The 27539-nt window shown below is 39.4% G+C and overlaps 1 protein-coding gene and 1 long non-coding RNA gene across 17 annotated transcripts in view; one reads left to right on the forward strand and one right to left on the reverse strand.

Moving 5' to 3' along the window:
- The window catches only part of SYNE2 (spectrin repeat containing nuclear envelope protein 2), a 239426-nt gene that overhangs the window by 106390 nt on the left and 105497 nt on the right, over nt 1–27539 (reverse strand). For 6 of the 7 annotated variants that reach the window (XM_070377739.1, XM_070377742.1, XM_070377741.1 and 3 more), the window contains exons 51-59: nt 26925–27062; nt 20838–21023; nt 19101–19223; nt 17492–17674; nt 15038–15169; nt 11703–11900; nt 11021–11095; nt 9711–9821; nt 4015–4131 (exon numbers count right to left, since the gene is read on the reverse strand). In XM_070377739.1, the coding sequence (XP_070233840.1) occupies nt 4015–4131; nt 9711–9821; nt 11021–11095; nt 11703–11900; nt 15038–15169; nt 17492–17674; nt 19101–19223; nt 20838–21023; nt 26925–27062 (1263 nt within the window). Of the gene's footprint in view, nt 1–36; nt 170–4014; nt 4132–9710; nt 9822–11020; nt 11096–11702; nt 11901–15037; nt 15170–17491; nt 17675–19100; nt 19224–20837; nt 21024–26924; nt 27063–27539 lie in introns of those variants that run through there. The other variant, XM_070377743.1, reaches the window with a different exon arrangement.
- On the forward strand, nt 26–14061 carry LOC138989388 (uncharacterized). Of its 10 annotated transcripts, none has more exons than XR_011465626.1 (6): nt 26–161; nt 3195–3384; nt 9263–9293; nt 11909–12029; nt 12413–12744; nt 12870–14060. It is a non-coding gene; the product is annotated as an uncharacterized lncRNA (long non-coding RNA). The 10 variants fall into 10 exon arrangements; XR_011465624.1 differs by having other exon boundaries at nt 42–179; nt 3243–3384; XR_011465618.1 differs by having other exon boundaries at nt 44–179; nt 3147–3384; nt 12870–14061.

The raw sequence follows: 27539 nt of genomic DNA on the forward strand, positions 1-27539 counted from the left end.
AGAAGAAGTAAAAACAAAAAGAAACGAAGAAGGCACCTCCACAGGCATAGCAACAATCACATGACCTGGCGCCCCAGGTTTCCAAGCAGCCAATCTGCATGAACACAGGCACAGAGTTCCTGGACACGGAGGACGCAAACAGGCTGACGGTTCATTAAACGGTGGGTCCCAGGAGACAGGTGAGTGTGCGCGAGAGGGTGTGCATGTGGGTGTGTGTGTCTGAAACACTGCAGCGAATTGGCCAGTGTTTAAAGTTGCGTGACACATGATTAAGCAATGCTTACATTGCTATGCCCTCTGTTCAAACAGAAAAAAGAGATCTTTACACACTGGTGGGGACACAAGGAAAATATGTTAATACCTCACACTTTTAACTTAACATCTTAAGTGGTTAAGATTAAAAAATATTTTAGCTTTCCCTCCGCCCTGCTATTACTTATCTTTTTCTATTAAAAATAGCTTGAGTCAAGTGATAAGCTTCATTGAGGTAATTTGGAAACTTTTCTTGTATTCTTGACTCTCTAAAGTTAGTTTTTAGCTTCTAGATACTCAAATATTACCGTGTTAAGGAATGGATACTCACAGTATAGTATAAAGAAGGCAGGATGTGTGTGATGTATTCTTTTTATATTCAAACAACCAGGTTGTTTATCAATCCCATAGAAAAATTTCTCCCAGGTACCAAGTAAAAGTATTCTGGTGATTATGTGATAGATACTTCCAACTTGGAGGCAAAAGATAAACCAATACAGATATTTGCTTCCCACATCTTTTTCCAAAATACTGAAACAGTATTATTGACCTTTCTAGAGGAATATTTTTAGGAATAAGGATTTGTGTTTTGCTCTACCAAATTAGTGATATCTATTCAGGGCTTCCCAAGTGGCTCAGTGGTAAAGAATCCACCTGTTAATGTGGACAGAGGATACTGGCGAGCTACAGTCCATGGGGTCGCAAAAGAGTTGGACATGACTGAACGACTAAACAATGACATAAACATTTTATTCATTCTGATTATGAGGAAAAGACAATGTTTTCAATATATAAGGCTTTGCTAACTACATCTCAGCATCTAACAAGGCATAATTTTGGCCAACTGAGAAATGGGAGTTGCTCACAAATATATACCCTGTCTCAACTTAAGTGCCTATTTCCTAATATTTATGGAATTTTGTTTAAACACAGAACTTTCAGTACAATAGAAACAGACAAAATTGGTAAGTGGTAACAAAAATATGCAGGATATGAAAATACCACTCGTTTTCACATACACTCTGATGAGGATTATAAGAGCTGGTTCAACAGAAGGGTCCTCTGAGTTGTACTCATTCCCCTTGACCATCTCTTTACTTCACAGATGCCTGCCTTTTCTGCCAAAATGCTATTTCTCCCCTGCTTTAATCAGGGTTTTCTTTAAGAATCATCTTCCTAAGGAAGTCTTTCCAGTACCGTGTTTTCTCTATAGCTCATACGCAGTCGGATCCACATTTAGATTCACTCATTTCAATTTTCTTTTTTAATTCTGATCTTTAAAAAGGCAACTCATATGTGAGTTTACTGTCAGACATCAATTTCTAGTCATCTGATTGCTTCCTAGTTTTCAGATTTTTCAGATATTGTTATATCTCAGTGGCAAAGATTTTGCAATCCCCCTTTTTGTCACCTGAGATAAAAATCTGTTAACAGTGATTGATTGATTAATTAATCTGTAATAAGAGATTTTCCATTTGCTTTCCCTATTTACTCAAAAACATTATTTGAGCACCTACAACTGCCACAGATGTTAAAAAAAGAAACCGACAAAGTTGAGTTTCTTTGTTTTCTCTGCTGCTGCTAAGTCACGTCAGTCGTGTCCGACTCTGTGTGACCCCATAGATGGCAGCCCACCAGGCTCCCCTGTCCCCGGGATTCTCCAGGCAAGAACACTGGAGTGGGTTGCCATTTCCTTCTCCAATGCATGAAAGTGAAAAGTGAAAGTGAAGTCGCTCAGTCGTGTCTGACTCTAAGCGACCCCATGGACTGCAGCCTACCAGGCTCCTCCGTTCATGGGATTTTCTGGGCAAGAGGACTGGAGTGAGTCGCCAGTGCCTTCTCCACTAAGTCACTGAATTAATGAGGAAATATGGAAGCTGGAGTACTAATCTTGGTTTTATTTGCTAGTTATTTGAACTTGGAAAGAATCCAAAAGTAATGGAAGACAAAAAGATTATCTGTAACAGTAGAATTTCAATAGTTGAAGGTGGTCTGGGAAACGTGCCAGGAATCAGTTCACATCTTTTTTATAGCCAAAGAAATCCAAGTGTGTTTAATGTTTAATCAGTTCACACCCCTCCCATCCCACCACATTGCTTCTGAGAAACTCAGGCCCAGACATAAATTACTTGCCCAAGGTCACACAGTTCCAAGATCTTTTAATTCCGAGTCTACATTTTTTCCCACAGTAGTCTGCCTGCTGAGTATCTTCTTCAAATGATAACCCCACATTTTAAAAGCAGAAATTATTTTAATCAAAGTTTTATAGCTGTATATTTTGGAGGGCTAAAAAAACATGACCACAAATATGTCTTGTTAGAGAATTATGTCATCTAGAGTCTAAAGCATAAATATAAATTAATAATACCCAATCTTTTACTGGGTTCTAGAGCTAAGCTACTGTGCTAAGACTATCTCATATTTTATGCCACAAATCCATTATTCCCAGTGTACAGATGAGGAAACTGAGGCTTAGAGAAGTTATTCAAACTGCCTATGGTCACTGGATTCAATCCTAGACCCAGGATTCAATCTCTGATTTCATTATGCCTTGGGGTCTACAAGTCCACATTTTTGACATAATTCTGGCATTCAAGTTAGCCTCTCAGTCAACGAATGTGGCAGTGCTTGATTTCTGTACAACACATCGCTGATTTGAGTACCAAGATCCAGTTAAAATGCAAATGAGTTTTCTGGCTGTAGCAGTATTTCATTGCAAAATACCAAACCTTTAAATACTTTTCCATCAATTCTACAAATATCTGCACACACCACCCCCTTTTATAAAATGCAAAACTGCCTGGCTAAAGTGCCTAGCATGCTAAGTCACTTCAGTTGTGTCTGACTCTTTGTGATCCCATGGACTGTAGCCCACCAGGTTCTTCTGTCCATAGGATTTTTCAGGCAAGAACACTGGAGTGGGTTGTCATTTCCTCCTCCAGGGGATCTTCCGGACCCAAGGATCAAACCCGCATCTCTTATGACTCCAGAATTGGCAGGCGGGTTCTTTACCACTAGCGCCACTTGGGAAGCCCCAAAAGTGAAGGATCTGCTGTTCTTTGAGGCTCGAACTCAGGATCTTCAGGTTATGAGACTGATGTGCTGCCTACTGTGCTAAGAGGGAAGATTTAGGTAAAGTGCCTGACCTAAATGCATTTGCACAAATACTAAATATGCTGCTGGGATGGTGTGGTGGCAGCTTATTTGGTGAGGCCAAATCTGCCTCAGTTTTAAATCTTTAAATACTAAATATTCAAATTAGGAAGGCAGACTGGAATATTCTGAGTCTACCTCCTTATTCCTCCATTTACTAACTGTACTTTTACACCCTGAATTTTGATTTTGCTTTTGTAAATGCATGGTACATGTTAACCTACCTTATTTAATCTGTGGATTAGAGAGCAAACACAGATGCCTCTAATGTAATAGGTAGATAATTAACATTCGCTCTCCTCCACTTCTGTCACCCCCATAAGTTGTATCTACAGAGAAAAGAAGGGGATACTGCTGGAAAGGCTGGTTCATCCTGGCACGTGGTGAGTGAGGAAGAAGTCTTTACTTGCCCTGTGCCACGCTTAGTCTCCATGTAAATATCTGATGGAAAATCTTCCACTTCTCCAGCGTGGCAGCACACATGGAGGTGTTAAGGTTCACAAAGACCTCTTGCTTGGTAAAAAAATATCGCAAAACACAGAGAGCCCGCCGCCTCTGGGTGCTAGTCCAGGGGTTTGGGCAGATGGCTCATCAGCAGCAGGGACCTACCTCTGGTGTTTGGTTGGGGCTCAGGGAAAATTCTGGGCCTCGCTCAGTGTTCAGCAGGTCTGGTTCAAGAACCTGTGCCATGGAACTATCACATGTGCTTATTTTCCCAGCTGCCTCCTGTAAAGAAAAGAATCAGGTTCAGAAAAGTTCCTGCCCTGAAGCCTTACAAGTCCTTTCTGCACCTGCTCAGTTTACAAGTCACCTGCTTACAAAAATGTCTAGACTAGTCAGGTACATTGAGAAAAAAAAAGTCTGCTCATTAGGGGAAAAAAATCAACTTCTTCAAGTTTATCTTTATTTGAAGACTTAAATCTCCAAAGCTTTGTGGTTAATGAGGAACACATAAGAAATCCAAAGAATTGGGTATTTAAATGAATTATTATGAGAACTAAACTTAAATAAGATTATGTGATAAAAGTCCTATTTCCAATAATGGAGGAAAGATGAAACTTTAAAATTTGGGAACAACTATCTTATCCAGGCACTTCAGGAAAAACAACCGAATCTCTGTCTCACTGCTAACAATGAATTCCAATTGTATCTAATATTTAAATGTAAAGGATACACCATAAAAATTATTGAAGGAAATATGAGCGAATCTGTTTCCGTTCTAAGAGTGGGAAGGGACTTTTAAAGCTTGACAATAAAGGGAAAAAATGTTAGTATTAACAACCTAAATAACATGTGCCACAAAAAGACATCATAATCTAAGTTAAAAGAGAAATAACAGATTGAGATGACATCTTCCAAACTGTTAACATCTTTAATGTATTAATTAGTTTTACAAATAAATTAGGAGCACATCAACTTCTATGTAGAAAATGACAAGTGGCCTGGATACATGATTCATAAAAAAAGAACATGAAAGCCAATTCATACCTGAAGTGATAGTCAACATCCTTAGAATATATGCAATTTAATCCACTGGCTATGTTTAACTAAGGTTGAAAATATCCAATATTAACTTGGGGTCAGAAAAAAGGCATTTCCATGCATTCTGGTAGAAATAAAATTACTGTCTTTCTAGAGGACAGTTTAATGATGTATGTCACATTTTAAATGGATGTACACTTTGATCCACTTGCTAGGTTAATCAAGGTTAAACAATGGGAAAATGAAACTTACACAAAAGACCAGTGTGGTGGGAAAAGTATGCATATTGTAATCAACCAATCTTGACCGCTCTACTTACAAGCTGCGTGATATTGGACAAATTAACCTGGACTCTCTGAGCCTCACCTGCTTCATCTTTAAAGTGGCAACACAACCCACTCACTCATTCCTGTGATTAGTAAACAAGATGACACATACAAAGCACCTAGTCATTCCTAAGAGCTCCATGTACTGAAAACAGTAACTGCTATTAGAAAGGTATGAACCAAGAACTAAAGGTCAAACTTACATAAAAGTGGGAACGTAAGCTGGGATCATGAAAAGTCTGGAATGCCAGGCTAAGAACACTGCATTTTATTCAGTAGAAATCAGAATCTAGGAAAGACTTGAATTTAACATGAACTGCTTTAGGAAGATCCATCAGTTAAGTATAAGATGTATAAATGATTGGAGGCTACAAGTCCACTTAGAAGACTCCTCTCAAAGTCTAGGGAAGAAGTTAATAATTGCCTGGAATAGGATAATGACAAAAATAATGGGAGAAGAAGGATGTAAAGACTGAATGGACATCACTTGAGCAGTAGCCATAAAAGGCCAGACAAATGAGATGCCCGAAATGACTCTGAAGTCTGTCTCAGACACTGATAAGAGAGCTGTATCACTAACAGACACTGAGAGATTACGAGGCAGGGTAAGCTTTGAAGAAAAGTTGGTAAATGGTTTTGAGAAAACACATTCAAAAAGAGAAATGTATTTGGATGGTAGAAATGTGGAACAGATTTACAGGAAAAATCAAGACCAGAGATTTAATTTGGGAATCTGTGGCATAGAGGTGACTACAAAACTTATGAGAGGAGAAACTGCCATGAGACAAAACAGAAAAGAAAGAAGGTGGTAAACCACTGGGGGAAATGCCCGCTATGACAGAGATGGGTAAAGAGAAGGAGCTGGAAGAGGGGCTGCAGACAGATGAGACGAGAACGTATAGAATTAATAAAGCCAGAGGAACACTGCATTTCAAGAAGGAAGAGGTTGCTACTGCTAGAGGTCAAGAAGGATCAGGACTAATAAAAGGGCACTTCAACATGCAAAAAACAAATATCATGGCATCCAGTCCCATCACTTCATGGCAAATAGATGGGAAAACAATGGAAACAGTGATAGACTTTATTTTCTTGGGCTCCAAAATCAGTGCAGATGGTAACTGCAGCCAAGAAATTCAAAGATGTTTGCTCCTTGGAAGAAAAGCTAAGACCAACCTAGACAGCATATTAAAAAGCAGAGACATTACTTTGACAACAAAGATCCATCTAGTCAAAGCTATGGTTTTTCCAATAGTCATGTATGGATGTGAAAGTTGGACCATAAAGAAAATTGAGCGCTGAAGAATTGATGCTTTTGAACTGTGGTGTTGGAGAAAACTCTTGAGAGTTCCTTGGACACCAAGGGGATCAAACCAGTTAATCCTAAAGGAAATCAACTCTTTAACACTCATTGGAAGGACTGATGCTGAAGCTGAAACTTCAATACTTTGGCCACCTGATACAAACTGACTCATTGGAAAAGACCCTGAAGCTGGGAAAGACTGAAGGCAGGAGAAGGGGACGACAGAGGATGAGATGGTTGGATGGCATCACCGACTCGGAGGACATGAGTTTGAGCAAGCTCCAGGATTTGGTAATGGACAGGGAAGCCTGGTGTACTGCAGTCCATGGGGTCACACAGAGTTGAACACAACTGAGTGACTGAACTGAAAATTAATATCCAGAAGTCAATGGCAGTATAAATATAGTAAGGGGCAAAATCTCGATTACAAATGGAGCCAAGAAAGAGGAGCACCAACTAAAGACATTTAGCCATAAATGAAAGAGGAAGCACCATGAAATTGATCTGGAAAGTAGGATCAAGAAATTCAACACATTAAAGTAGCATATTGAGGGCTTTCCAGGTGGCTTAGTGGTAAAGAGTCAACCCGCCAATGTAGGAGACACAGGTTTGATCCCCAATTCAGGAAGATCCGACAAGCTGCGGAGCAACTAAGCCCATACGCCACAATTATTGAGCCTGTGCTCTACAGCCCGCAAGCTGCAACTACTGACAGGTGCCCAGAGCCTGTGCTCTCCAACAAGAGAAGCCAGGGCACCACTAACAGAGAGTGGCCCCTGCTCCATGCAACTAGAGAAAAGCCTGGGTAGCAAGGAAGACCTAGCACAGCCAAAAAGAAACAAATAAATTACAAAGTAGCATAATCAGCCCAGTACAGGACATGAAAATGTAGAAGATAAAGTTCCTGCTTCTCATGAAACTGTGTCAGATCGATGTATAAAACTGTGATAAATTATAATAACTGAGGTTCAGAATGCTATGGGAAAACAAAGGGAAAGAACAGGGGGGTTCTTGGAGGCAGTGGGAGTTGAAAAGTGACTTTATGGATGAGCAGGAAGTAAGTCCTTAGGCAGATATGGAGAGAAGGGTACCTGTGGAGGCAGAGCAGTTCTAAAGAGATGGTCTGGGCTTTGGGAGGGATAGGGCAATGGGGGAAGGAACTTGTTAGGGAAGGGAAATCTGAACACTTCTGAGGTAGAGAGGAAAGGACATGACCAAGAAGCAGAGATCGAAGATGCTGGCATAAGTGTCCCCATGCCAACTATCAAAGAAAGGACTGGTCTGGGAGCTGGGTAGGGTCAGCCCTAGTCGGGAGGCAGGTAAGGGGGGAAGTGTGGTTCATAATGATGCAGAGATCCTTTAGAAGCAAGGGAAAAACATCGTCTTCATATCAGCATGAAATGATTTTCTAATGTGAGGGCATTTGCCCTCTGTTTTGAGAGACTGAAGAAGCTTGTAAGTTCACAAGGAGCAAAAAGTTGTTATTCATTCATATCTGACTCTTAGTGACATGACATTCATTCATGTCACTAAGTCCTGTCTGACTCTTAGTGACCCCATGGCCTGCAGCATACCAGACTTCTCTGTCCTCCAATATTTTCTAGTTTGCTCAAATTCATGTCCATTGAGTTGGTGATGCTATCTAACCATCTCACCCTCTGCTGCTCCCTTCTCTTTTTGCCTTTAATCTTTCCCAGCATCAGGGTCTTTTCCATTAAGTCAGCTCTTTGCATGGCCAAAGTATTCATCTTTAGCTGCAGTCTTTCCAATAAATATTCAGGATTGATTTCCTTTAGCATTGATTGATTTGATCTCCTTGCTGTCCAAAGGACTCTCTTCAAGAGTTTTCTCCAGCCCCACGATTAGAAAGCATCAGTTCTTTGATGCTCAGCTTTTACAGTCCAACTCTCATATCTATACATGACAACTGGAAAAACCATAGCTTTGACTATAAGAACCTTTTGTCAGCAAAGTGATGTCTCTGCTTTTAAATATTCTATCTAGGTTTGTCAAAGCTTCCTTCCAAAGAGCAAGCACATTTGAATTTCATGGTTGCAGTCACCATATGCAGTGATTTTGGAACCCAAGAAAATGAAATCTGTCACTGCTTCTACTTTATCCTCTTCTATTTGCCATGAATTGATGGGATCGATGCCAAGATCTTACTTTTTCGCATGTTGAGTTTCAAGCCAGCTTTTTCACTCTCCTCTTTCATCCTCAATAAGAGGCTCTTTAGTTCCTCTTCACGCTCTGTCATTAGGGTGGTGTCATCTCCATATATGAGGTTGTTGGTATTTCTCCCAGCAATCTTGATTCCAGCTTGTGATTACCCAGTACATCTCACATGATGTACTCTGCATATAAGTTAAATAAGCAGTATAACAATATACAGCCCTGACATACTCTTTTCCCAATTTTTTAAACCAGTCCATTGTTCCATGTTCAGTTTTAACTGTTGCTACTTGACCTGCATACAGATTTCTTAGGGGACAGGTAAGGTCTGGTACTTGCATCTCTTTAAGAATTTTCCACAGTTTGTTGTGATCCACACAATCAAAGCCTTCAGCGTAGTCAATGAAAGAGAAGCAGGAGCAAAAAGACTTATTTCATTAATTTATCTTCCACACTACTTTGTTCAAAAAGAGAACTCTCACCCTCAACTGCTCCCCCAAAAAGAGGCATGTTAAATGCTTTAACCACATTGGTCAACCTTTTAGCTGCTCCTTTAACTGTTTTTTTTTTTTTTCAGTTTGGATTTTCACTTAGGGAGTTTTCCTCAGGTAAATACTTACAGGCTTCCCTAGTGGCTCAGTGGTAAAGAATCCACCTGCCAATACAGGAGACGTGGGTTTGATCCCTGGATCAGAAGACTCCCTGGAGAAGAAATGGCAACCCACTCCAGTACTCTTGCCTGGAAAATCCCATGAAGAGGAGCCTAGTGGGCTACAGTCCATGGGGTCGCAAGAGTCGGACATGACTTAGGGACTCAGCAACAACATTATCACTGAGCGCACAAAAGAAATGCAACTAATACTTGGCTGCCTTTGCTTTGTCCAGAGGTAGCGGTAAGAAGTTTAAACATTTTCAACCCACATAGATTCCCTCCTGAAACATTCTTTCAAACAAGAAAGTCTTTGCTTTGACTTGCTATCCCTGCCCATCCCCACCCCCAAGAAATGTGACCCGCACAGCATTACCTGAATGATTGTTCCAGAGGATGAGGATGCCCTGTCCTCCTCCACGTCCTTGTCATGTTTCCAGAGTAAAGACAGGAACCCGGAAGACGGCTCTGCTTTCTTATCTCCACTCTAACACAGCAATCAATTGATTAGCAGAGGGAGGTGATTTCCTACCATCATAACAGCATCCTCCTTATATCTTTTATGTAATACTCAGCTTACCAGGCAGTATAACTGCAGTCCTTAATTCCACCCTCTCCTCCCCTTCCCCCACTATTTATCATTGATTTCTTTGGCTAACTACATCACAGGAGTCCAAATGTGGTAGCTCTTCCTAAAGCCAAAAAAATATTCTTAAAGTTGGCAGTCAGTTCATGTCCTACAAAGGGGACCTTTAAAACAGCACTTTAGGAATTTCATCTGCCTTGGTAAATGTAATCTCAAAGGCTCTTTAACAACATGTATTTTTTTGACTGGTGTCAAAGACAAACAATGATTATAAACATATCAGCTCAGAGGCAAATACAGGTCTCAAATTAGAATCATACTGAAATGCACTCTTATTTTGGCTCCAGCACCTCTTTCATTTTCAAAATTTTCTCTGCTATGAAGAGGTAGAATCAGATCACAAAGCTGTCTGCGGGTCACTCCTCATCCGACCACTCAGCCCCACGTGTCCCAGTGATATGGTGAAGGACTACAGGCTATTCCGTGTGACCATGGAGCTACTGAGCAATCTATAAAATGAGCAGGAAGAATGTCTGCTCGTTACGTAGGAGACATTAAAAACCGTCAATTGCTGCAATTTTCTTCCCTTTGGCTCAGACCCATTACTGCTTTAGTTCTTAAAGTATGAAATGGAAATTGATATAATGAGGAAACTGGTAAAGGTCTCATTCAACCCGTTCTGATAGGAGTAGTAACATAGTAGGGTTAGTTGCCAACACCGTTCTCCGTGTCCTTGGCAGTGCTGTCTGACTGCAAAAGTAATTCAAATATGGAAAGATAAAGCCACCAGGAGTGCCAGCCAAACAGCAAACTCTCAAAACTCCAGAGAAAGTACTCAGAACTCAGGATATGACAAAGAACTTCATCTTCTCCCTTCTGCCAACAAGTGTGTCTGAATTACATTTATCCCACTCTGGCCTGAAGTAGGTTTATATGCACTTAAACATTAATAACATAAGATAACTACTTCAACCACCCTTACAAAATACTGGCATCGAATTTGAAAAATCCTTATGTTTCCATTCATTTTAAGATCTTCTCATTGACCTTTTAGAGATTACGCTTCTACCAAACTTGAACGAGAAAATCATTTTCCTTACTTCACTCTTCAGAGAGCTCTCTTCTGCCTCTTCCTCGAGTGCTGGCAGGAAGGACATGGAACTCGTTCTGTTCAACTGAAAGGCACAGTACAAAGACTTTCAGCCGGGTTGCTGTTCAACTTCATCAGGATCCCGGCCCGGCTGCTTTTTTATGTAGCTAATTTTTTACTCTCTTTATCCAGGATGCCCACCCACACAAGTAGCCTCTGGGTTTAGCAACTCTCAACTCATCCAGCCAAATATCATGACTCGGTCAAATCTTAAATCCCTTTCATTTGCATTGCCTTCTGTGGCCCCTCATCAAACAATTCAAGAATGCGATTCACTGATGTAGATTTAAAGTGGGCTTTGAGAGGTGCTGGGCCCATTTCTGAGTTTGAAATGGGCTCACAGTTTGGTAGGAAGACACTTCAAAGGGTGGCTGCCACCCACCTATCCATAGGATTTCATAAGCACCCCCTTAAGTAACTTGGGCATAAGAATTCTGGATTGAGTCCAGCACAGACGCACCCTGAGAATTAATATTCACTCGTGAATAATCTCAGGCAGAGTATTTCCTCGTGAAGAAATTCCTTTTCTATAGGCCATAAATATAGAGGCCACAGGTTTTCCAGATGAAAAATACTACCAATTTAAAGCTCTTGAGGAATGTGGGACCATTGTTAACTACAGTCATACCCACCTTCCACTCAGAAGCATCCTTCTCAGCCCCTGTATTCTCCTCGGATGCCCCGACTGACAGCACTTCCTGTTCTAATTCTTGCTGTTTTTGCTGTAAATGCTGGTGAAGATTTAGTATGGCAGCCTTCAAGTCCACCACCAGGTCTTCTTTCTTCTGGTTCAAGCTCAGAATCTGCTTTTCCATACCTTCGATTTCTCCCTATGCAGAAAGAATGTTTGCATTGGTTTGGGACATCTGATGCCTTTGCCACAGGAGCCTGCTGCATTTGGTGCAAGGGCTGAAGTTTTTTCTACGCTGTGGGCTTGCACAGCCAGGAACTAGTCCCTGGTATGGCATAGTTCCCTTCCCTCTGGTTGTGTTTCTAAATGGTCCAGGGAAGGTTTATGATCTCCCTTATAGGATGCTTTAGCCTCACCTGACACCCTGTTAATCAATCGCTGGGGGTCAAATGGTGGCTCAGAAATCTGTAACAAGCCCCATGGGTGACTGTGGAGTACAGCCAGGGTTGCCTCACCTCAGTAGCCATAGGACTGATCGGCCAGAATCCACAGGGGTAAAGAACCACACTTTAACAAACTTCCAGAAGATTTGTATGCAGACTAACATTTGGGAACCACTGAGAGAAAACAAGGCTAGAAATCTCACACTTTTATTGTCACTTTTGAAGCCTTCTTTAGTTTTCCTAAATTTATTTCCTTTTTTTCTTACAGCCAAAGCTTCCTACCATATGGGAATAAATAAGCAAATAAAGGTGCTGTGAAGTGTAATTTGTTACAGGAATGATGAAGAAATAATTCCAAGCTTTATAAGGTTAAAAAATTTGTGTGACTGATATGTGGGAATAAAATGTCATACATGGGCAGTAAAAGTGCAGATGCCCACTGTCTGTCCAGGAGGATTACAGAGTCATAGAATCCTGGATTTGGAGGGAACGTCAGGCGTTGTCTTGTTTGACATCCTCCTCTCCAGTACTCTGAAAGGCATCATTCAAAGCCTGAGCTGTATCAGAAGACAGACCTGCTCCTTTTTAGCAGAACTTCAGGTACTGAAATTTTGTCCCTAACGTATTCTTTAAACCCTGTGTTCATTCATTCCTTTTTTCCTTATTTCTTCTTTCAGTCCATCTATCCTAGAGACATTGATAGAATCATCTTTTTTTTTTTTTAGAGACAGAGAAACTCCACCTATGAGTGAAAGTTCTGAAGTCCAGAGAAAGAAGGTGATCCTTCCAGAGCTGCAGCCAGGACAGAGCGCAGACCTGGACTTCTGACACCCAGCCCCCATGACTCCAGTGCTACCGCACACATTCTGACACCATACCCCTATTCTGTTTGAAATGAACCTTCTTGTGATTGCTTTGGGAAATAACTTAATTCAATCTGAGCTAGCTGTGGTTTGCGTCCCTTTTCCATAAGCACTAAACTTCAGAGCTACAGTGCCCCCCAACAGACATAACATTATAGCCATTAGAACAGCACTTAGAGAAACAGACCAGTCTCCAGAGCCACTGGAATTATGGAGGCAGAGAAGGGCACAAAGCTGCCATTCTCAAAGCAGTATTTGCAAACCCCAGGAGGTCTGCACTGTATGAGGTCAAGATCATTTTCATAATAATACCAAAATGTTACTGGCCTTTCTCACTGTGTTGACATTTTTCACTGTGTGATGTAGTAAAAGCAATGGTGGGGAAAACTCCTGAAGTCTGGTAGGAACCAAGGCAGAAACATCAACTGTATTAGCATTACTAGATGCTTCATATCTAGTAATTTAGGATCATACTAAATTTAGTAATTTAGTATCATGAATTTAACTGCAAAAAAAGCCAACTTCAGTTAAGAATATCCTTGATAAAGAACATGTATTTTTAATATTCTGTTTGACAAAGTGCGAAGCCTGCATAAAGCACTTCTGCTGTATACCAAAGTTTAATGGTTGAGGAAAAGCACTCATGTGATTAAGTTTCAAGCTGATCTATCCATTTTTTTCCCCATAGAATACTATTTTTACTTGAAAAAAAGACAGTTGTTAAACTATATATACATATGTACATAATACACAGATTTTTCTGAAGAGGTAACATCTGTAGATGTTAATAAATGTGAATTCTTTAATATTGGCTACTGAGATGTGTCATCATTTGGAGGATCTACATAACAAGTCAGATAAGTGTTTTCCAAATGATCAAGCATGATGTTATAAAATCATGCATGGTTGGAGATCCATTCCAAGTATAAGACAGACTGATGGATTTTAATGCAAGAGTATGAAAGTTCACTGACATGGCTCCAAATTCCATTTAACAATGAACCTGTAAGTAATGCTACTTGTCAGAGTTTAGTGTCGTTTCAAAGGATGTCCAAAATTATTCAAAAGCATTATTAAAATATTTCTCTTCCATGTATGTGTCTTTGAGAGGTTGGAAATCTTTATATGCTTCACACAAAACTATATACCTCAAAAGATTGAATGCAGAACCAGGTGAGAATCTAGCTGTCTCCTAGAAAGCCAGATCCTCATGAGATTTGCAAAAATGCAAAACAATGTCACTCTTCTCACTATATTTTTTCCCTGTAAAATATAATTTCCATTCATATTTAATGGGTTTACTATCACTATTTTAAAATAACAGATATATTTACATTTCTGAACTTTAATATACATGAAAGCTCTTTGGAGTTCTTGAATTTTTTAATGTAAAGGGAAATATGACACTGTTCTAATACTGAATCACTAACACATTGAGTCTGCCTTATTGAGTCCACCACTTAATAGCTTGTGTCACCTTAGACTCCCTCGTACTTCACTTTAGATATTAAAGAATTTGACCTATGACTCACAGAAAGAATACCACAACAACTGCTTGCCAACACCAACTTGACGGCAATAGAGAGTTAACATGCAAACCATTGTAACTGGGCCCGTAGGACATTGTTAATTATGGCATATGGTGAGACTGCTTAGTATATGGAACTCTTTATTACAACAGCATTCAGTCTTTACCTCTAAAGCCCAGCCTGCATGACCCCTATGTCAGAATGCTAGCTGGGAAGTCAGGTTGTCCAATACCGTGTGTAACATCAGCTTCTTTGGTACCAGCCAAAATGCACCAAGTTGAGGCTAAAGACACTTGAAGAGACTTTCATTATGATAATTATATAATAACCTATTTAATGAAATAGGCATAGAAAGTAATCATATACATAAAATACCTTTAATTGAAAGAGATAAGTAGGAAATACACCAGATCATCAAAAAGGTTTCTAGATATCAACAGCTTAGAAAGTGAATGAACTGCTGGACAAATGAATGAGACAGATGAAATGAAAGAAACATACCTGTACTTGTGACAGGTTGGCAGCTTGGTCTGTTGACATATGTTCATGGGAGAATTCAGCTGGATAATTATTTAAGATCTGCTTCAATTTTTCTATTTCTTCATTGCATTCATTTGTCTGTTTTATGGCTATCTATAAAATAAATCCCCCCAAAAGAATCTGTTACAATCCAATGACTAGACCAATGGGTTCCTTTCAATGTCTAACCCTGTTCCAAACTCCAATCAATTCTATCAAATACACAACTACACAGTTTTTAATAGGGAATGGTAGTCTCAACATAGAGGACAACATATGCAAAGCTGGCACCTGACCGACTTGCTCTACTAGATGCCAGAGCACCTTGGGCAATGCTGGGAGTGGAATCAGACATACATTTGCTCTTAAGTTGTCCCAGTGTAATGGGCTTATTCTGGGACGCATTTGATAGCATATAAACAAAGAGGCTAAGTTTTATGAAATTACTGATAGTCACGTAAGACATTTAATACATATTCCTTGTCATATTTCTACACAAAGAGGTGACAATCCTAACTGAGAATGGAAAGGGCAAGTGATTTGAGAAATGATAGATTTCCCTGGTACAGACTCATCCTCACCTGGTACTCTTTGGGATCTGTGAGGTATATTTTGTGGTAAGAGGTTGAGGCTTGAGAGTTTGAAGAATAAGGCAGACCAGAACAATATCTGGAATCTGGTGTTAAGAGCTTGAACCTACCAGTGTGCTAAATGATACAATCAAAGTGTGATGAAAGTCAAAGAAATGGACTTCAAAAGAAGATCTGGATATTTCCTTGGTATGCTTCACAATGAAACCAAATGCCTTTTGAAACTACAAAGTTTCTGGTCGACACAGAATTCTTCCTTATATTTTCTTTAACATTTAACTATAATTTTAGCCACAGGCTGGAAATGAATAACTATGTTCACTGCACACACCTGTTTCCCAGCCCTCAGTAATGAGCTGCATCCCATTACTCCCCCCAAAAGTAATTTGTCTTATTTTCTACAATGAGAGCACTTACAACAATATCTAACTAGAAATTAAAAGAAATGCACCATATTCTATGATTTGCATTACTATCAGTTTACTTAGCTTTGAAATACCTGAGATGATATCTGATTTCCACTAACACAATAAGATGGAAAATTTTAGCAGCACAGCTTGATATCTAACTTGGTACAAAACCTAATTTCCTCTTCTATTTCCCCCTTTCATCTTGTGAAGGAGTCATTTTAAAGCATAGTCAGGACTGTTATTTTCTTTTTCTAACCAAGAGACCAATAAAACACAAAAAGATGAAAAACAGATCAAACTTTCTATCGTTGCTTTTTGTTTTCTCTTTATATTATTAAAAAAAATAGTACATTGAGTGCCAGATCTTTTTTCTCCCTGTGGGTGTTAGGAAATAACGTCAACAGATTAGTAGCTAGGCAGAGAGACTGTGAGCTAAGACTCAAACCAGAGATACAATATCCTCAAATCTTAGGAGAACAGAGTGACCACCAAATGTGAATGAAACTGAAGAGGGAGAAGGAGATAGCAGTTTTCTTCCTATAACTAGGGTATGAGTGGGAAGGAGGAAAAATAACTTTTTCTCCTACCCTGACCCCCTAATCAAGAACAGTAGGCAGAATGTGGGAGTCTACTAAGAGGGTTGAAAAGTCCATGGCTGTTTCAGGAACTTTCTTTCCCTATAGGAGTGGTTGTTGATCTAGGAACACAAACCAAAGTAAAATGCAATTTTTATCTATTCTTTGGCTTGAGATCAATCAAAATGTAAGAATAAAAAGAAAGCCCTCAGGGAGAGGCTAGAAGATGCCATCAGTTAGAAAGAAGAGACTCTAATATGAAGAATAATACTAGGAGGCTAGAAACCCCAATTTTTGTCTTATTCATACATAAATTAATCCTAACACATGTTAACTCTGGTATTTTATCAAATCACCTAACCTTTGGACACTAGTCTCCTAACGTGTAAAAATAAAATGGCAAAGTGCCTACTTGACCTGCATCATGTTGGTAATAAAATGAAATGATTAAAAGGAAAGCAACTGAGATGTATAAAGAGATTATTGTTGGGTCTGTTGGCCTCATGTGACTGCAAATGCACTATGCAGGTTGAATCTTTTCCCATAGCATTTTACCCATGTAGATCTTCAATTATTAAAGAATGGAATGAAACAGACCATAACTATGATTCAATGTCTTCAACCAGAACAAGGGTAAGAGCTAAGAAAAAATCATGTTAGCTCCATTTGAACAATAAAATGCTCTCTTATATCAATGCTGGCTCCTGGATAATAATACTGGAAGAGACCAAAAAGAATCAACACAGGCAGTGTCTTACTGTCATGGGAATTTGATCTACCCAAGCTTTAAAACTGAAAACAAAACCAGCTTTTGCTGAACATTTTCATCCAACAGGCTGGCTGTCATCACAAGCCACTCACCTTCAACAACTCATTTTGCTCCTGAGTCACGTTTTCCAACAGTTTTATGTCTTGTAAAAGCCGATTTGTCCGCTCAAACACCGGCAGAGGCTTCATTCCTGTCTGGGGTAACCTCAGTTCCACTTGGTAAGACACGATTTCAGCAATGGTTTTCTTCATGGGACGTATATTTTCCAATATCACCTTAGATAAACATGGTACACAAGTGGGGGACAAAAAGGCCACTCTTAAGTCGATTAAATATTAAACTTCTGTCTTTACAGTTTTGAAACAGTTTCTTAGCTCAGGTTGAAAAGAACTAATATTACTTGTGATCTGGTAGTTAGGGGGTCTCCGGAAAGAATGTGGGGGGCAAAAGTGCCCTCCAGCACAACATGACGCATTTGGACAGCCTTTCTTCCTTCTCCCCTTCCACCTCTGTCTGTAGAACCATTGTTTCGCTTTCTGTGTTGTCGCCAGGCAGTGAGCCACGTAAGGTAGGTACTGCCCTCTTACTAACTCTCACAGCAACTGCACCCAGCACAGGGTTTCCCACTAACAGACCCTCAAAACATGCTTACTGCACTGAAGGGATAACTATCCTGTCAAATTTCTTAAGTCTCAAAAGTATACTTCTACTTCACTTTAATGACATCCTGTCCATAGAAATCTGGATTTACATAGTGAATAAATTATAAGACAGTATTCACTTTACTAAGCATTTCATATACATTATTTCCTCTAATTTTCATAACTGTCCTAGGAGGCAGAGATCAAAACACGTAAGGAAATTGGGTTCATAGAAGTTAGAAGACCCACATGAGGGCACATCACAAAGAGGCAGGGTTGGGATTAGAACCCAGGGCTGCTTGAGCCCAAAGTCCACGCTCTTAACTGATAGGCTGAGGGGGAACCAACATCTGCCTGCTGTTCAGTATGTCCCAGCTTCTGTGCTAGAGGCTCTGTATATGTTATAATTGTCCAACATAATCACTGCATTACCACCGCATAGTCATGAAAGCAAATCCAAGAAATATTAACCAATCGTGTAAAGGCACAGAGGCAGAGCAGCTGAGGCTGGAACCCAGTTCTCCTGACTCAGAGGCATAAGCTCCTAGACTATTAAACACTTAGGTTTGACTTGAAGGAAAAACTGCCAAACCTTGAAGTTTTAGGAAGAAATTAATTGAAAAAATAACTTATAGGAAAATGATCTTTATACAGAGACCACTATGAATAGGATTTAAAACATGATGCTGCTAAGTCACTTCAGTCGTGTCCAACTCTGTGCGACCCCATAGACGGCCTCCTACCAGGCTCCTCTGTCCCTGGGATTCTCCAGGCAAGAACACTGGAGTGGGTTGCCATTTCCCCCTCCAATGCATAAAAGTGAAAAGTGAAAGTGAAGTCGCTCAGTCGTGTCCAACTCTTAGCGACCTCATGGACTGCAGCCTACCAGGCTCCTCCGTCCATGGGATTTTCCAGGCAAGAGTACTGGAGTGGGGTGCCATTGCCTTATAGTCATTCTCAACTTGATCTTGCTCTTACTTTAAATCACATATTATTACATATTTTTAAATAAGCATAATAAGTACTAAGAGAAAAGATTTTTAAACAGATCTATGCTTACCTCTCCATGCTTAAGATGTTCTTCAGGTGAAAAATCAAATATTTCTTTGGATAACAGGATAGCTTTGATTTTTGAAACTTTCTTCTCCATTGATTTTACTTCTGTTTCAATGGCAACCACATCCTAGAATTTCATAAACAAAATAACACACTCACGCAGCATATTATATGTTAATCATCTTTATAAAACACAATTTGTTGCCATTTATTTTCACGTTTAACCAAAACATGTTTGCCACTTGTATCTCTTAAAAACTAACCAAGTGCTTCACAGATAATGTAGATTGTTTTCAATAAAAACGCTGTTCTGTTAGTAATGGCATGTAACAGTACAAAGCACTGCATATAGTTGCTGGGTTAAAGATCCTCGAGAGGCCAATATTTAATTATTTATGCTATGAGAACAAAAGCAGAATGCATCTGAAACAATTTTAAGTAAATTGTCAATTATGTGCAAATTCTTTAGATTTATCTTTGGAATGTGCTCAAACACTTGAATACAAGTGGGTCTAATGTTGAAAAAAAATTCTTACTACTCTAAGTAGAATGATACAGTCACCCTTGGGAAGCAAACACACAAGGAGCTAGAAAACTGACAGATTTTCTTGCCAATTCCCTAACAAACTGTTGTCATGTGCAGCATCATTAAATTACCTTATAACCTACTCAGGTTAACATAAACAATAGATCATTTGTCCAGTGGCTATTCTCCCGTCAACTTCAACCTCTAGAACATGGCCGAAACATTAAAGTAAAAACGCTGCAATTTTTGCTATCAAACCCCCATATTTAAGAATATGTGCTATAAAACCTGCATTTTAAAGTCCACTCACACTGTAAGAAGGCCTTCAGATCTCTAGAGCTTAATGCAAATAAAGTGCAGCAAAAATAAGGTATGCCTAATAATGAAGGAAATAGAAAAAACTACATAGAAATCGACAAAGGGTTTCAAATTATAGCAATTTAGAGCCATTCAATACAGGACAAACATAACTCTACAAGCAAATGAAGCAGTAATTACAGTAATTTATAGTGATGTCTTCATATTATGAGAAGTTCAATCATATTGAAATTATTTTCTGCACCTTACATTTAAGAAAGTATATAAAAGTATATAATGCATTTTATGGTAATTTCTGTGAAAAGTTGTAGACACATTTAACAATTTTGGAATAAGAATATTTAACAAGTATGATGCTCTGAAGTTACTTAAGTGTACTGCAGGGAATGTTACTGAGAAGTAAAAGGTAAATTACTAAGACTAACTGCATCTGCCTTTGCTGTGTGACTCCATCCTTAGATAAATGCCTCACACGTTTCAAGCTAAAATAAATAAAATTATTTAAAAGTCCAGTGGCTCATATACAGCATCCTCTCAAAAAATATTTGCTATAGGTCACGGAAGTCTTGGGAAGCTGTCTGTTTTAACTCCCTCTTTGCTAATCTGTGCTTTAAAATCAATAATATCTCCTCTCTGACAAAGAGAATACACTGAGCATATTTGACCAAGATTCCTCCCTTTTAAAAGACCACTTCTGAACTGAGAATGGGGATATGATTTTTTATTGTAGTTGTACTATAGGGCACAAAGTAAAGTATCATTCAAAAAATAACATAAATAAAAAATATATATCAGATCAATGTGTCTTTGTAGGAACTGATTGGCAGCATAAGTCTAATTTACTAAATGAAATATAAACTTAAAATAAGAAGTTACATCTTTATAGTGCTGACTTACATCAGCCATTCGCTGAATCTGTGGAAGGCTTTCTATGATTCTTTGTTGTAAAGCTGCTACTTGATGACTTAACTCTTGTATGGACTGTGCTAAGTCATCTGTCTCAAAAATCGCTGACAGGTCTTCGAGATCCGTGAAAACTGAATGTAAAAGAGTGTGCTTCTGTTCTGAATCTTCCAAAGCCATCTAGATAACGGAAAACATGAAAAATGAGAGAGAAACAGCAAGATATTGGAACAAGGTAATCAAAATTTAAAATAGAGAAAATTCTATAACTATGTATGGTGATGGATGTCAACTAGACTTAATGTGAGTGATCATTTTGCAATACATACAAATATTGAATCATTCTATTGGACACCTGAAACTAATGAATGTTTTATGCGAATTATACCTTAATTAAAAAAATTAAATCAGAGAAAATCTGAATTTGTCTCAATATTTCAAACTCCTGTTCATTTCCACTTTTGTGATGAAACACTGGAAAAGACTTTGATGCTGGGAAAGATTGAGGGCAGGAGGAGAAGAGGGTGACAGAGGATGAGATAGTTGGATGGCATCACTGACTCAATGGACATGTGCTTAAGCAAACTCCAGGAGATAGTGAAGGACAGGGAAGCCTAGCAGGGTACAGTTCATGGGGTCACAAAGAGTCGGACACGACTGAGTGCACAACAGTGAAACACTGAACATTCTCTTCAGTGGCAGTAGTAACTATAGACTGTCTACTCCATTTCAGTGGGCTTGCAGCAGCTATCTTACAGCATGTAGCCCTGCTCCTCCACCGTCATTAACAGAATCAGAAACACCTGACCTGTAAGTCCATCCCTCTATAAATTTGGAACTAGGGCCAAGAAAGCCATTCAGTTGGCTGATTTGTAATTTTGGGAACATGGGCTTTGGAGAAATATATAGATGAAGTGGGGATGAGAAATGAAGAGGCAGTTCGGTGGCTTGCCAGTCCTGGTGCCAGTGTCCTCCTTGGCCTTACCACATGGAGTCACTGACTTCTGTGAGACAACCTTATAGCTTGAAGTCACTTGAATAATTTGATACCAAAGAGTTCTAGCTGATAAAACCAAATAAAAGTGGAAAACATCCATTTTTAAAGTCTCTCAGACATTCTTCCTTATAATTTTTCTTTTTTTCCTTTTAATAATTATAATCATTAACTTTCAAACTTAAGATATCAAAATATCTCAGCCACCTGTTGGAAATGTTCAACCTGATAATGTTGCCTTCAGATAATTTCATAAAAAATAACTGACATGAGAAAGACCATGCAACTAGAAATCTAGTTATTTCTAGACTAGAATCAAGTCTAAAATTAATAAGGTTACTGACTTCATTCAAAATCCCAGCAGAAGAAAACTTTAAGGAAACCAAAACTAAAACCAATGCTTTTTCCAATAATACTATTTACAATAGCATCAAAAAATACACAGGTATAAATTTAACAATTTACATTAAAGAGAAATTAAAGAAGACCAGAATAAATAGAGAAACATCATGTTCTTAGATAGGAACAGTTAATATGGCTAAGATGTAAATTCTCACCCAACTGATCTAGATTTAATTCCAACAGACCTCTGCATAGATACAGAAGCTGATTCTAAAACTTATATAACTTGTATGGAAATGCAAAAGACTCAGATTAGCCAAAACAAATTTGAAAAAGAAGGACTAAGTTGAAGAATTTATGCTCCCTGATTTCAAGACTTACTATAGTAATCAAAGTTGTATCATATTGGTCACATAGATCAATAGAATAAGACGTTCCAGAAACAGACTCACATATATGAGAGGTCATTGATTTTCAACAAAGCACTGAAGTAATTCAAGGGTGAGCCCTTTCAAAATGTGGTGCTAGAACAATTGGCTACCCCCAGAGGAAAAAAAGTGAACTTTAATTCTCACTTCATAACATACTAAGAGTTAAACCTATAAAATTTCTAGAAGATACGAGGAAATCCTAGTGACCTTGGGTTAGAAGAAGATTTCTTAGATACAACACAAAAGAATAATACATAAATGAAAAAATATTTATTAATTAGACCCCATCAAAGTAATAACATTTGATCTCTGAAATATAATATTGAGAGAATGAAAAGACAAGCCACAAACTGGGAAAAAATATTTGTAAATTACATTCCTAATAAAGGACTGGATTTTAGAATACTGTATAAATCACTCTTATAATTCAATAATAAAAAGACAGACAACCCAATTTAAAACTGGGCAATAAAGAAAAACTGAACAGACTTCACAAAGGAAGTGTACAAATGACAAGTAAGTATACAAATAAATGCTCAAATAAATTAATCATTAGTCATTAAAGAAATGCCATTTAAATCACAATGAGATACCACTACATGTCACTAGAGTAAAATGTAAAAGATAATATCAAGTCCTGACAAAAATACAGGATAATTAATTAGAACTCATATTATTAGTGGGAATGAAAAATGGTACAGCCATTTTGGAAAATAATTTGCCAGTTTCTGACCTAGCTAAATACTGTAAGAGCCAGCAATCTGTGAAAACACACGTCCACAAAAAGATTTGTAAATCATTGTTTTCAGTAGCTTTGCTCATAGGGATTCCCTGGCGGTTTAGGTGGTAAAGACTCTGCCTACAGTGCAGGAGACCTGGGTTCGATCCTTGGATTGGGAAGATGCCCTGGAGAAGGGAATGGCTACCCACTTCAGTATTCTTGTTTGGAGAATCCCCATGGACAGAGGAGCCTGGCAGGCTACAGTTCACAAAGAGTTGGACACACAAGAGTTGGACACAACTGAGCAACTCACACACACACACATGCAGTAGCTACCTCCTGGCACTCATGTCCTTATAATCAGTTCCCTTGATTGTAGGCTGAGCTTATTGATATACTTCTAATAAGATATGGTGGAAATGATGAGCTGTCACTTCCAAGATTAGATTGTAAGAGACCGTTTCTGTCTTGGGAGCTCTTCGATATCTTTTAGATTGTTCATGGTGAAGGAAGCCAGCTGCCACACCATGAGGCAGTCTTGCAGAGAGGGTCATCTGTCTGCGAATGGAAGTGGATCTTCTCAGGCCTGCCAACAACCACGTGAATGAACTTGGAAGTGCATCCTCTCTCTTCCTTCACCCAAACTGAGCCTTCAAATGAGACCACACCCTTGGCTGACACCTTGACTGCATTCTCTTAAGAGACCTTGAGCCAGAAGCACTCAGGTAAAGCCATGCCTGAATTCCTGACCCACATGAACTGTGAGATATGAAATGTTTCTTGTTTTAAGCAGATAACTTTAGGAGTAATGAGTTGTACAGCAGTATATGTATGTAGCCCCAAACTTGAAATATCCAACTCTGCTACTCAGGGCTCTCATCCAATCTTTTCCAAATCCTACTTTTGCTGCAGGCTATTAAGGGAAGTACAGGGCTTCCTGGTGGCTCAGTGGTAAAGAATCCACTTGCTATTGCAGGAGACCCGGGTTCAATCCCTGGGTTGCAAAGACCCCTGGAGAAGGAAATGGCAACCCACTCCAGTATTCTTGCTTGGGAAATACCATGGACCGAGAAGCCCGGCAGACTATAGTCCATGGTGTTGCAAGAGTTGGACAGGACTTAGTGACTAAAGGACAACAACATTCTAAAGTAGGACAACTATTTTCAAAACAGGAACAAAGTGAGGTATTCACATGTAATTAGTTATTTGTGACTTATCTCCCATTTAGGGATTTACTAGTATCAGCCTGCACGTGGGTATCAGCCTGCACATCCCCTTGTCCCTACTTTTCCACCAAATAACCTAAATTCTACTCAGTTCCAGCTCCTAAACAAAGGCCAGCAAAGAAGGGTATCCTGAACAGTTTGAGAGACACTTCCACACTTTTACACTGTGTCAGAAGAAGGCAGTAATAGTTCAGCTGTTTTTGTGTGAGTTCATTCTTGTACAGTTTAAAAAAAAAAAAAAAAAAACTCCTAAGGAGAATTTGAGGAAAAAACAAGCATCGTTCCTCTCTTCCGTCTTTGCAAAATTCTTTTTTTTTTCCTATTTGCCAATTTTTTAATTTTTATTTTATTTTATTTTTTTACTTTTTTTTACATTTTATTTATTTTTTATTTTATTTTTAAACTTTACAATATTGTGTTAGTTTTGCCAAATATTGAAATGAATCCGTCAAGTGATTTAGAACAAAAAGATGAAGGACTTTCCCAGCGGTCCAGTGGTTAAGACTCTGAGCTTCCAGGGTAGAGGACATGGGTTCATTCCTTGGTTGGGGAACTAACATCCCACATGCCACTCACGGTGCAGCCAAAAATAAATAAATGATTTGAAATAAAATAAAAGATGGTATGTTTTGGATATGTGGAACATCAACCCAAGAGGTGGGGGCATCAATTACAGGCAAGGGTAAAAAGAAACAAGTAGGTGAAAATGCAATATCCTTACAATTGTTGCCATAGGGAAAAAAATGTGCCAACAAATCTCAAACACCCAGAGGTCAGCTGTTACTCAGGGACACATTGTGCTACTCAAAAGATATAAAAAAGGAACTATTTCAGCTTTGAGGTCTGATTACTCTAAAAGCTGTTATAGGATAAACCTTCTCCTAAGAGATTCTTCCTCATGGCTGAATAATATGAGAGAAGGGAAATATCCCTTCACAATAAAGTTTAAGCCAACACTTGGTGTCCAGATTTCTAGCAGTCATGGCCCTGAGTAGGAAAAGACTTTTATTTGTTTTGTCTTTGTAGGTTAGTATGGAAACACAGGGCATCTGTGGAGCACCAGGAAGGAGATAGGAACTTTGGAATCATGGTGTGCTAGTACTGGAAAGAACGACAGATTAGTTTTCTAATGCTATATAACTAATTACCACAAATTTAGCAGCTTAAAATAAAACAAAATTATTATCTCATAGTTTCCATGGCTTATGAGTCTAGGCTTAGGTGGGTCCTCAGGTCAGGATGCCACAAGGCTGCAATCAAGGTGCCATCAGAGTATAAGTTTCTCTGCCAAGTTCATTCTGGTTGTTGGTAGAATTTAGCTGTAGGACTGAGATTCTAGTTTTACCCGCAAAGAGTCGGACACGACTGAGCGACTTCACTTTCACTTTTCACTTTCATGCATCGGAGAAGGAAATGGCAACCCAATCCAGTGTTCTTGCCTGGAGAATCCCAGGGACGGGGGAGCCTGGTGGGCTGGTGTCTATGGGTCGCATAGAGTCGGACACAACTGAAGTGACTTAGCAGCAAGGGTCTTGGCCTTGGGGTCCTTTCATAGTATGCTATGCTATGCATGCGTGCTCAGTCGTGTCCAACTCTTTGTGACCCTATGGACTGTAGCCCACAAGTCTTCTCTGTCCATGGGATTTTTCAGGCAAGAATACTGGGGTAGGCTGCCATTTCCTCCTCCAGGGGACCTTCCTGACCCAGAGATTAAGCACTTGTCTCGTAAGTCTCCTGCATTGGCAGGTGGGTTCTTTACCACCAGTACCACGTGGGAAGACCTCTCATGGTATGAGGTCTTACTTATTCAATCTAGCAGGAGAATCTTATTCTAGTCTGTTACCAGGGAGTTTTAAAATCATATATCCATGATCAGTCATGTATTCATGGGAGTGACTATCCCATATACATCTCTATATGCTGTAACTTAATCAACAGAGTAACTCTCCCATCACATACTCATACTCCTGCCCACACTCAAGAGAGGGGGATTATTCAGGTCATGTACACCAGGGAACAGGACTATTGGGAGCCGCCTTGGAATTCTACGATCAAAACCATCACCACCATTCAGTGCCACATTCTCACTTTACAAATGGGGAAAACCGTGGCCCAGGGAGGACACAGTGAATTATTCATAAAATCATGACATACTCATGAGGACAGAAAGAACTAGATCCTGGTCTCCAAAACCCCCATCTAGAGCCTGCCACTCTCCCAAACTTCCTTCTGCCATTTGGCATGCTTCAGGATAAGGTTGTATTTTATAGGAAAGACACGGGGAGGAAAGCATCATGATGGTCAGGCTAAGCCATTAATCATTATATAGATTCTGTGACACCCAGGAAACAGTAAAAACTCACTCACCTGAAGGGTGCTAGCATGGTGACTCAGTGTCTTTGAAGAGTCATAGTCTGCAGGATCAGCCAGCAAACGACTGGTATTTTCTATCCAAGCCTCAGTACTCTTCAAAAGATCATGATATTCTTCCATCTTAATTGTGGCCTGTGAAAGAGAGGCAGAACCAAACTCAGTCTGATGCCTCCTCCTTGAGTCAAACGATTCTTGAATAAAGAATTGGTTGCTGTGAGTCAGTGGTGTCAGGTCTCACAGGGCTCCATGCCCCACAGCTGGGACACTTGCCCACCCCATCCAGCTTTCAATCCTTCAATCTATAAACTGAATCCTGGCCACAAGTGGGAAGGATTGAAGAAGTTCTATCCCGGCACTACAGGCCTCAGCATGGATTCCAAGTTAGCTTTGCAACTGGTCTGGTTCCCATTTTATGCTCTATTCTGAAAACTGGGTTTCCACTTGGTTTTCCTGTCCAGGGCCTTGTCCTGCAGCATCCCAGTCCTTCTGAGAGTAGGTTCCTGCCTTGCTCCTGCTAGACCACATGCACAACTCATCCACCATGACCCTTACTTGGAGGGAGGGTGGGGTGTCTTGTTCCCGAATGATGTTCTCTCTCTGGTTCTCTCC

Source organism: Bos mutus, chromosome 10 (assembly GCF_027580195.1).
Source record: "Bos mutus isolate GX-2022 chromosome 10, NWIPB_WYAK_1.1, whole genome shotgun sequence".
NCBI lineage: Eukaryota > Metazoa > Chordata > Mammalia > Artiodactyla > Bovidae > Bos > Bos mutus.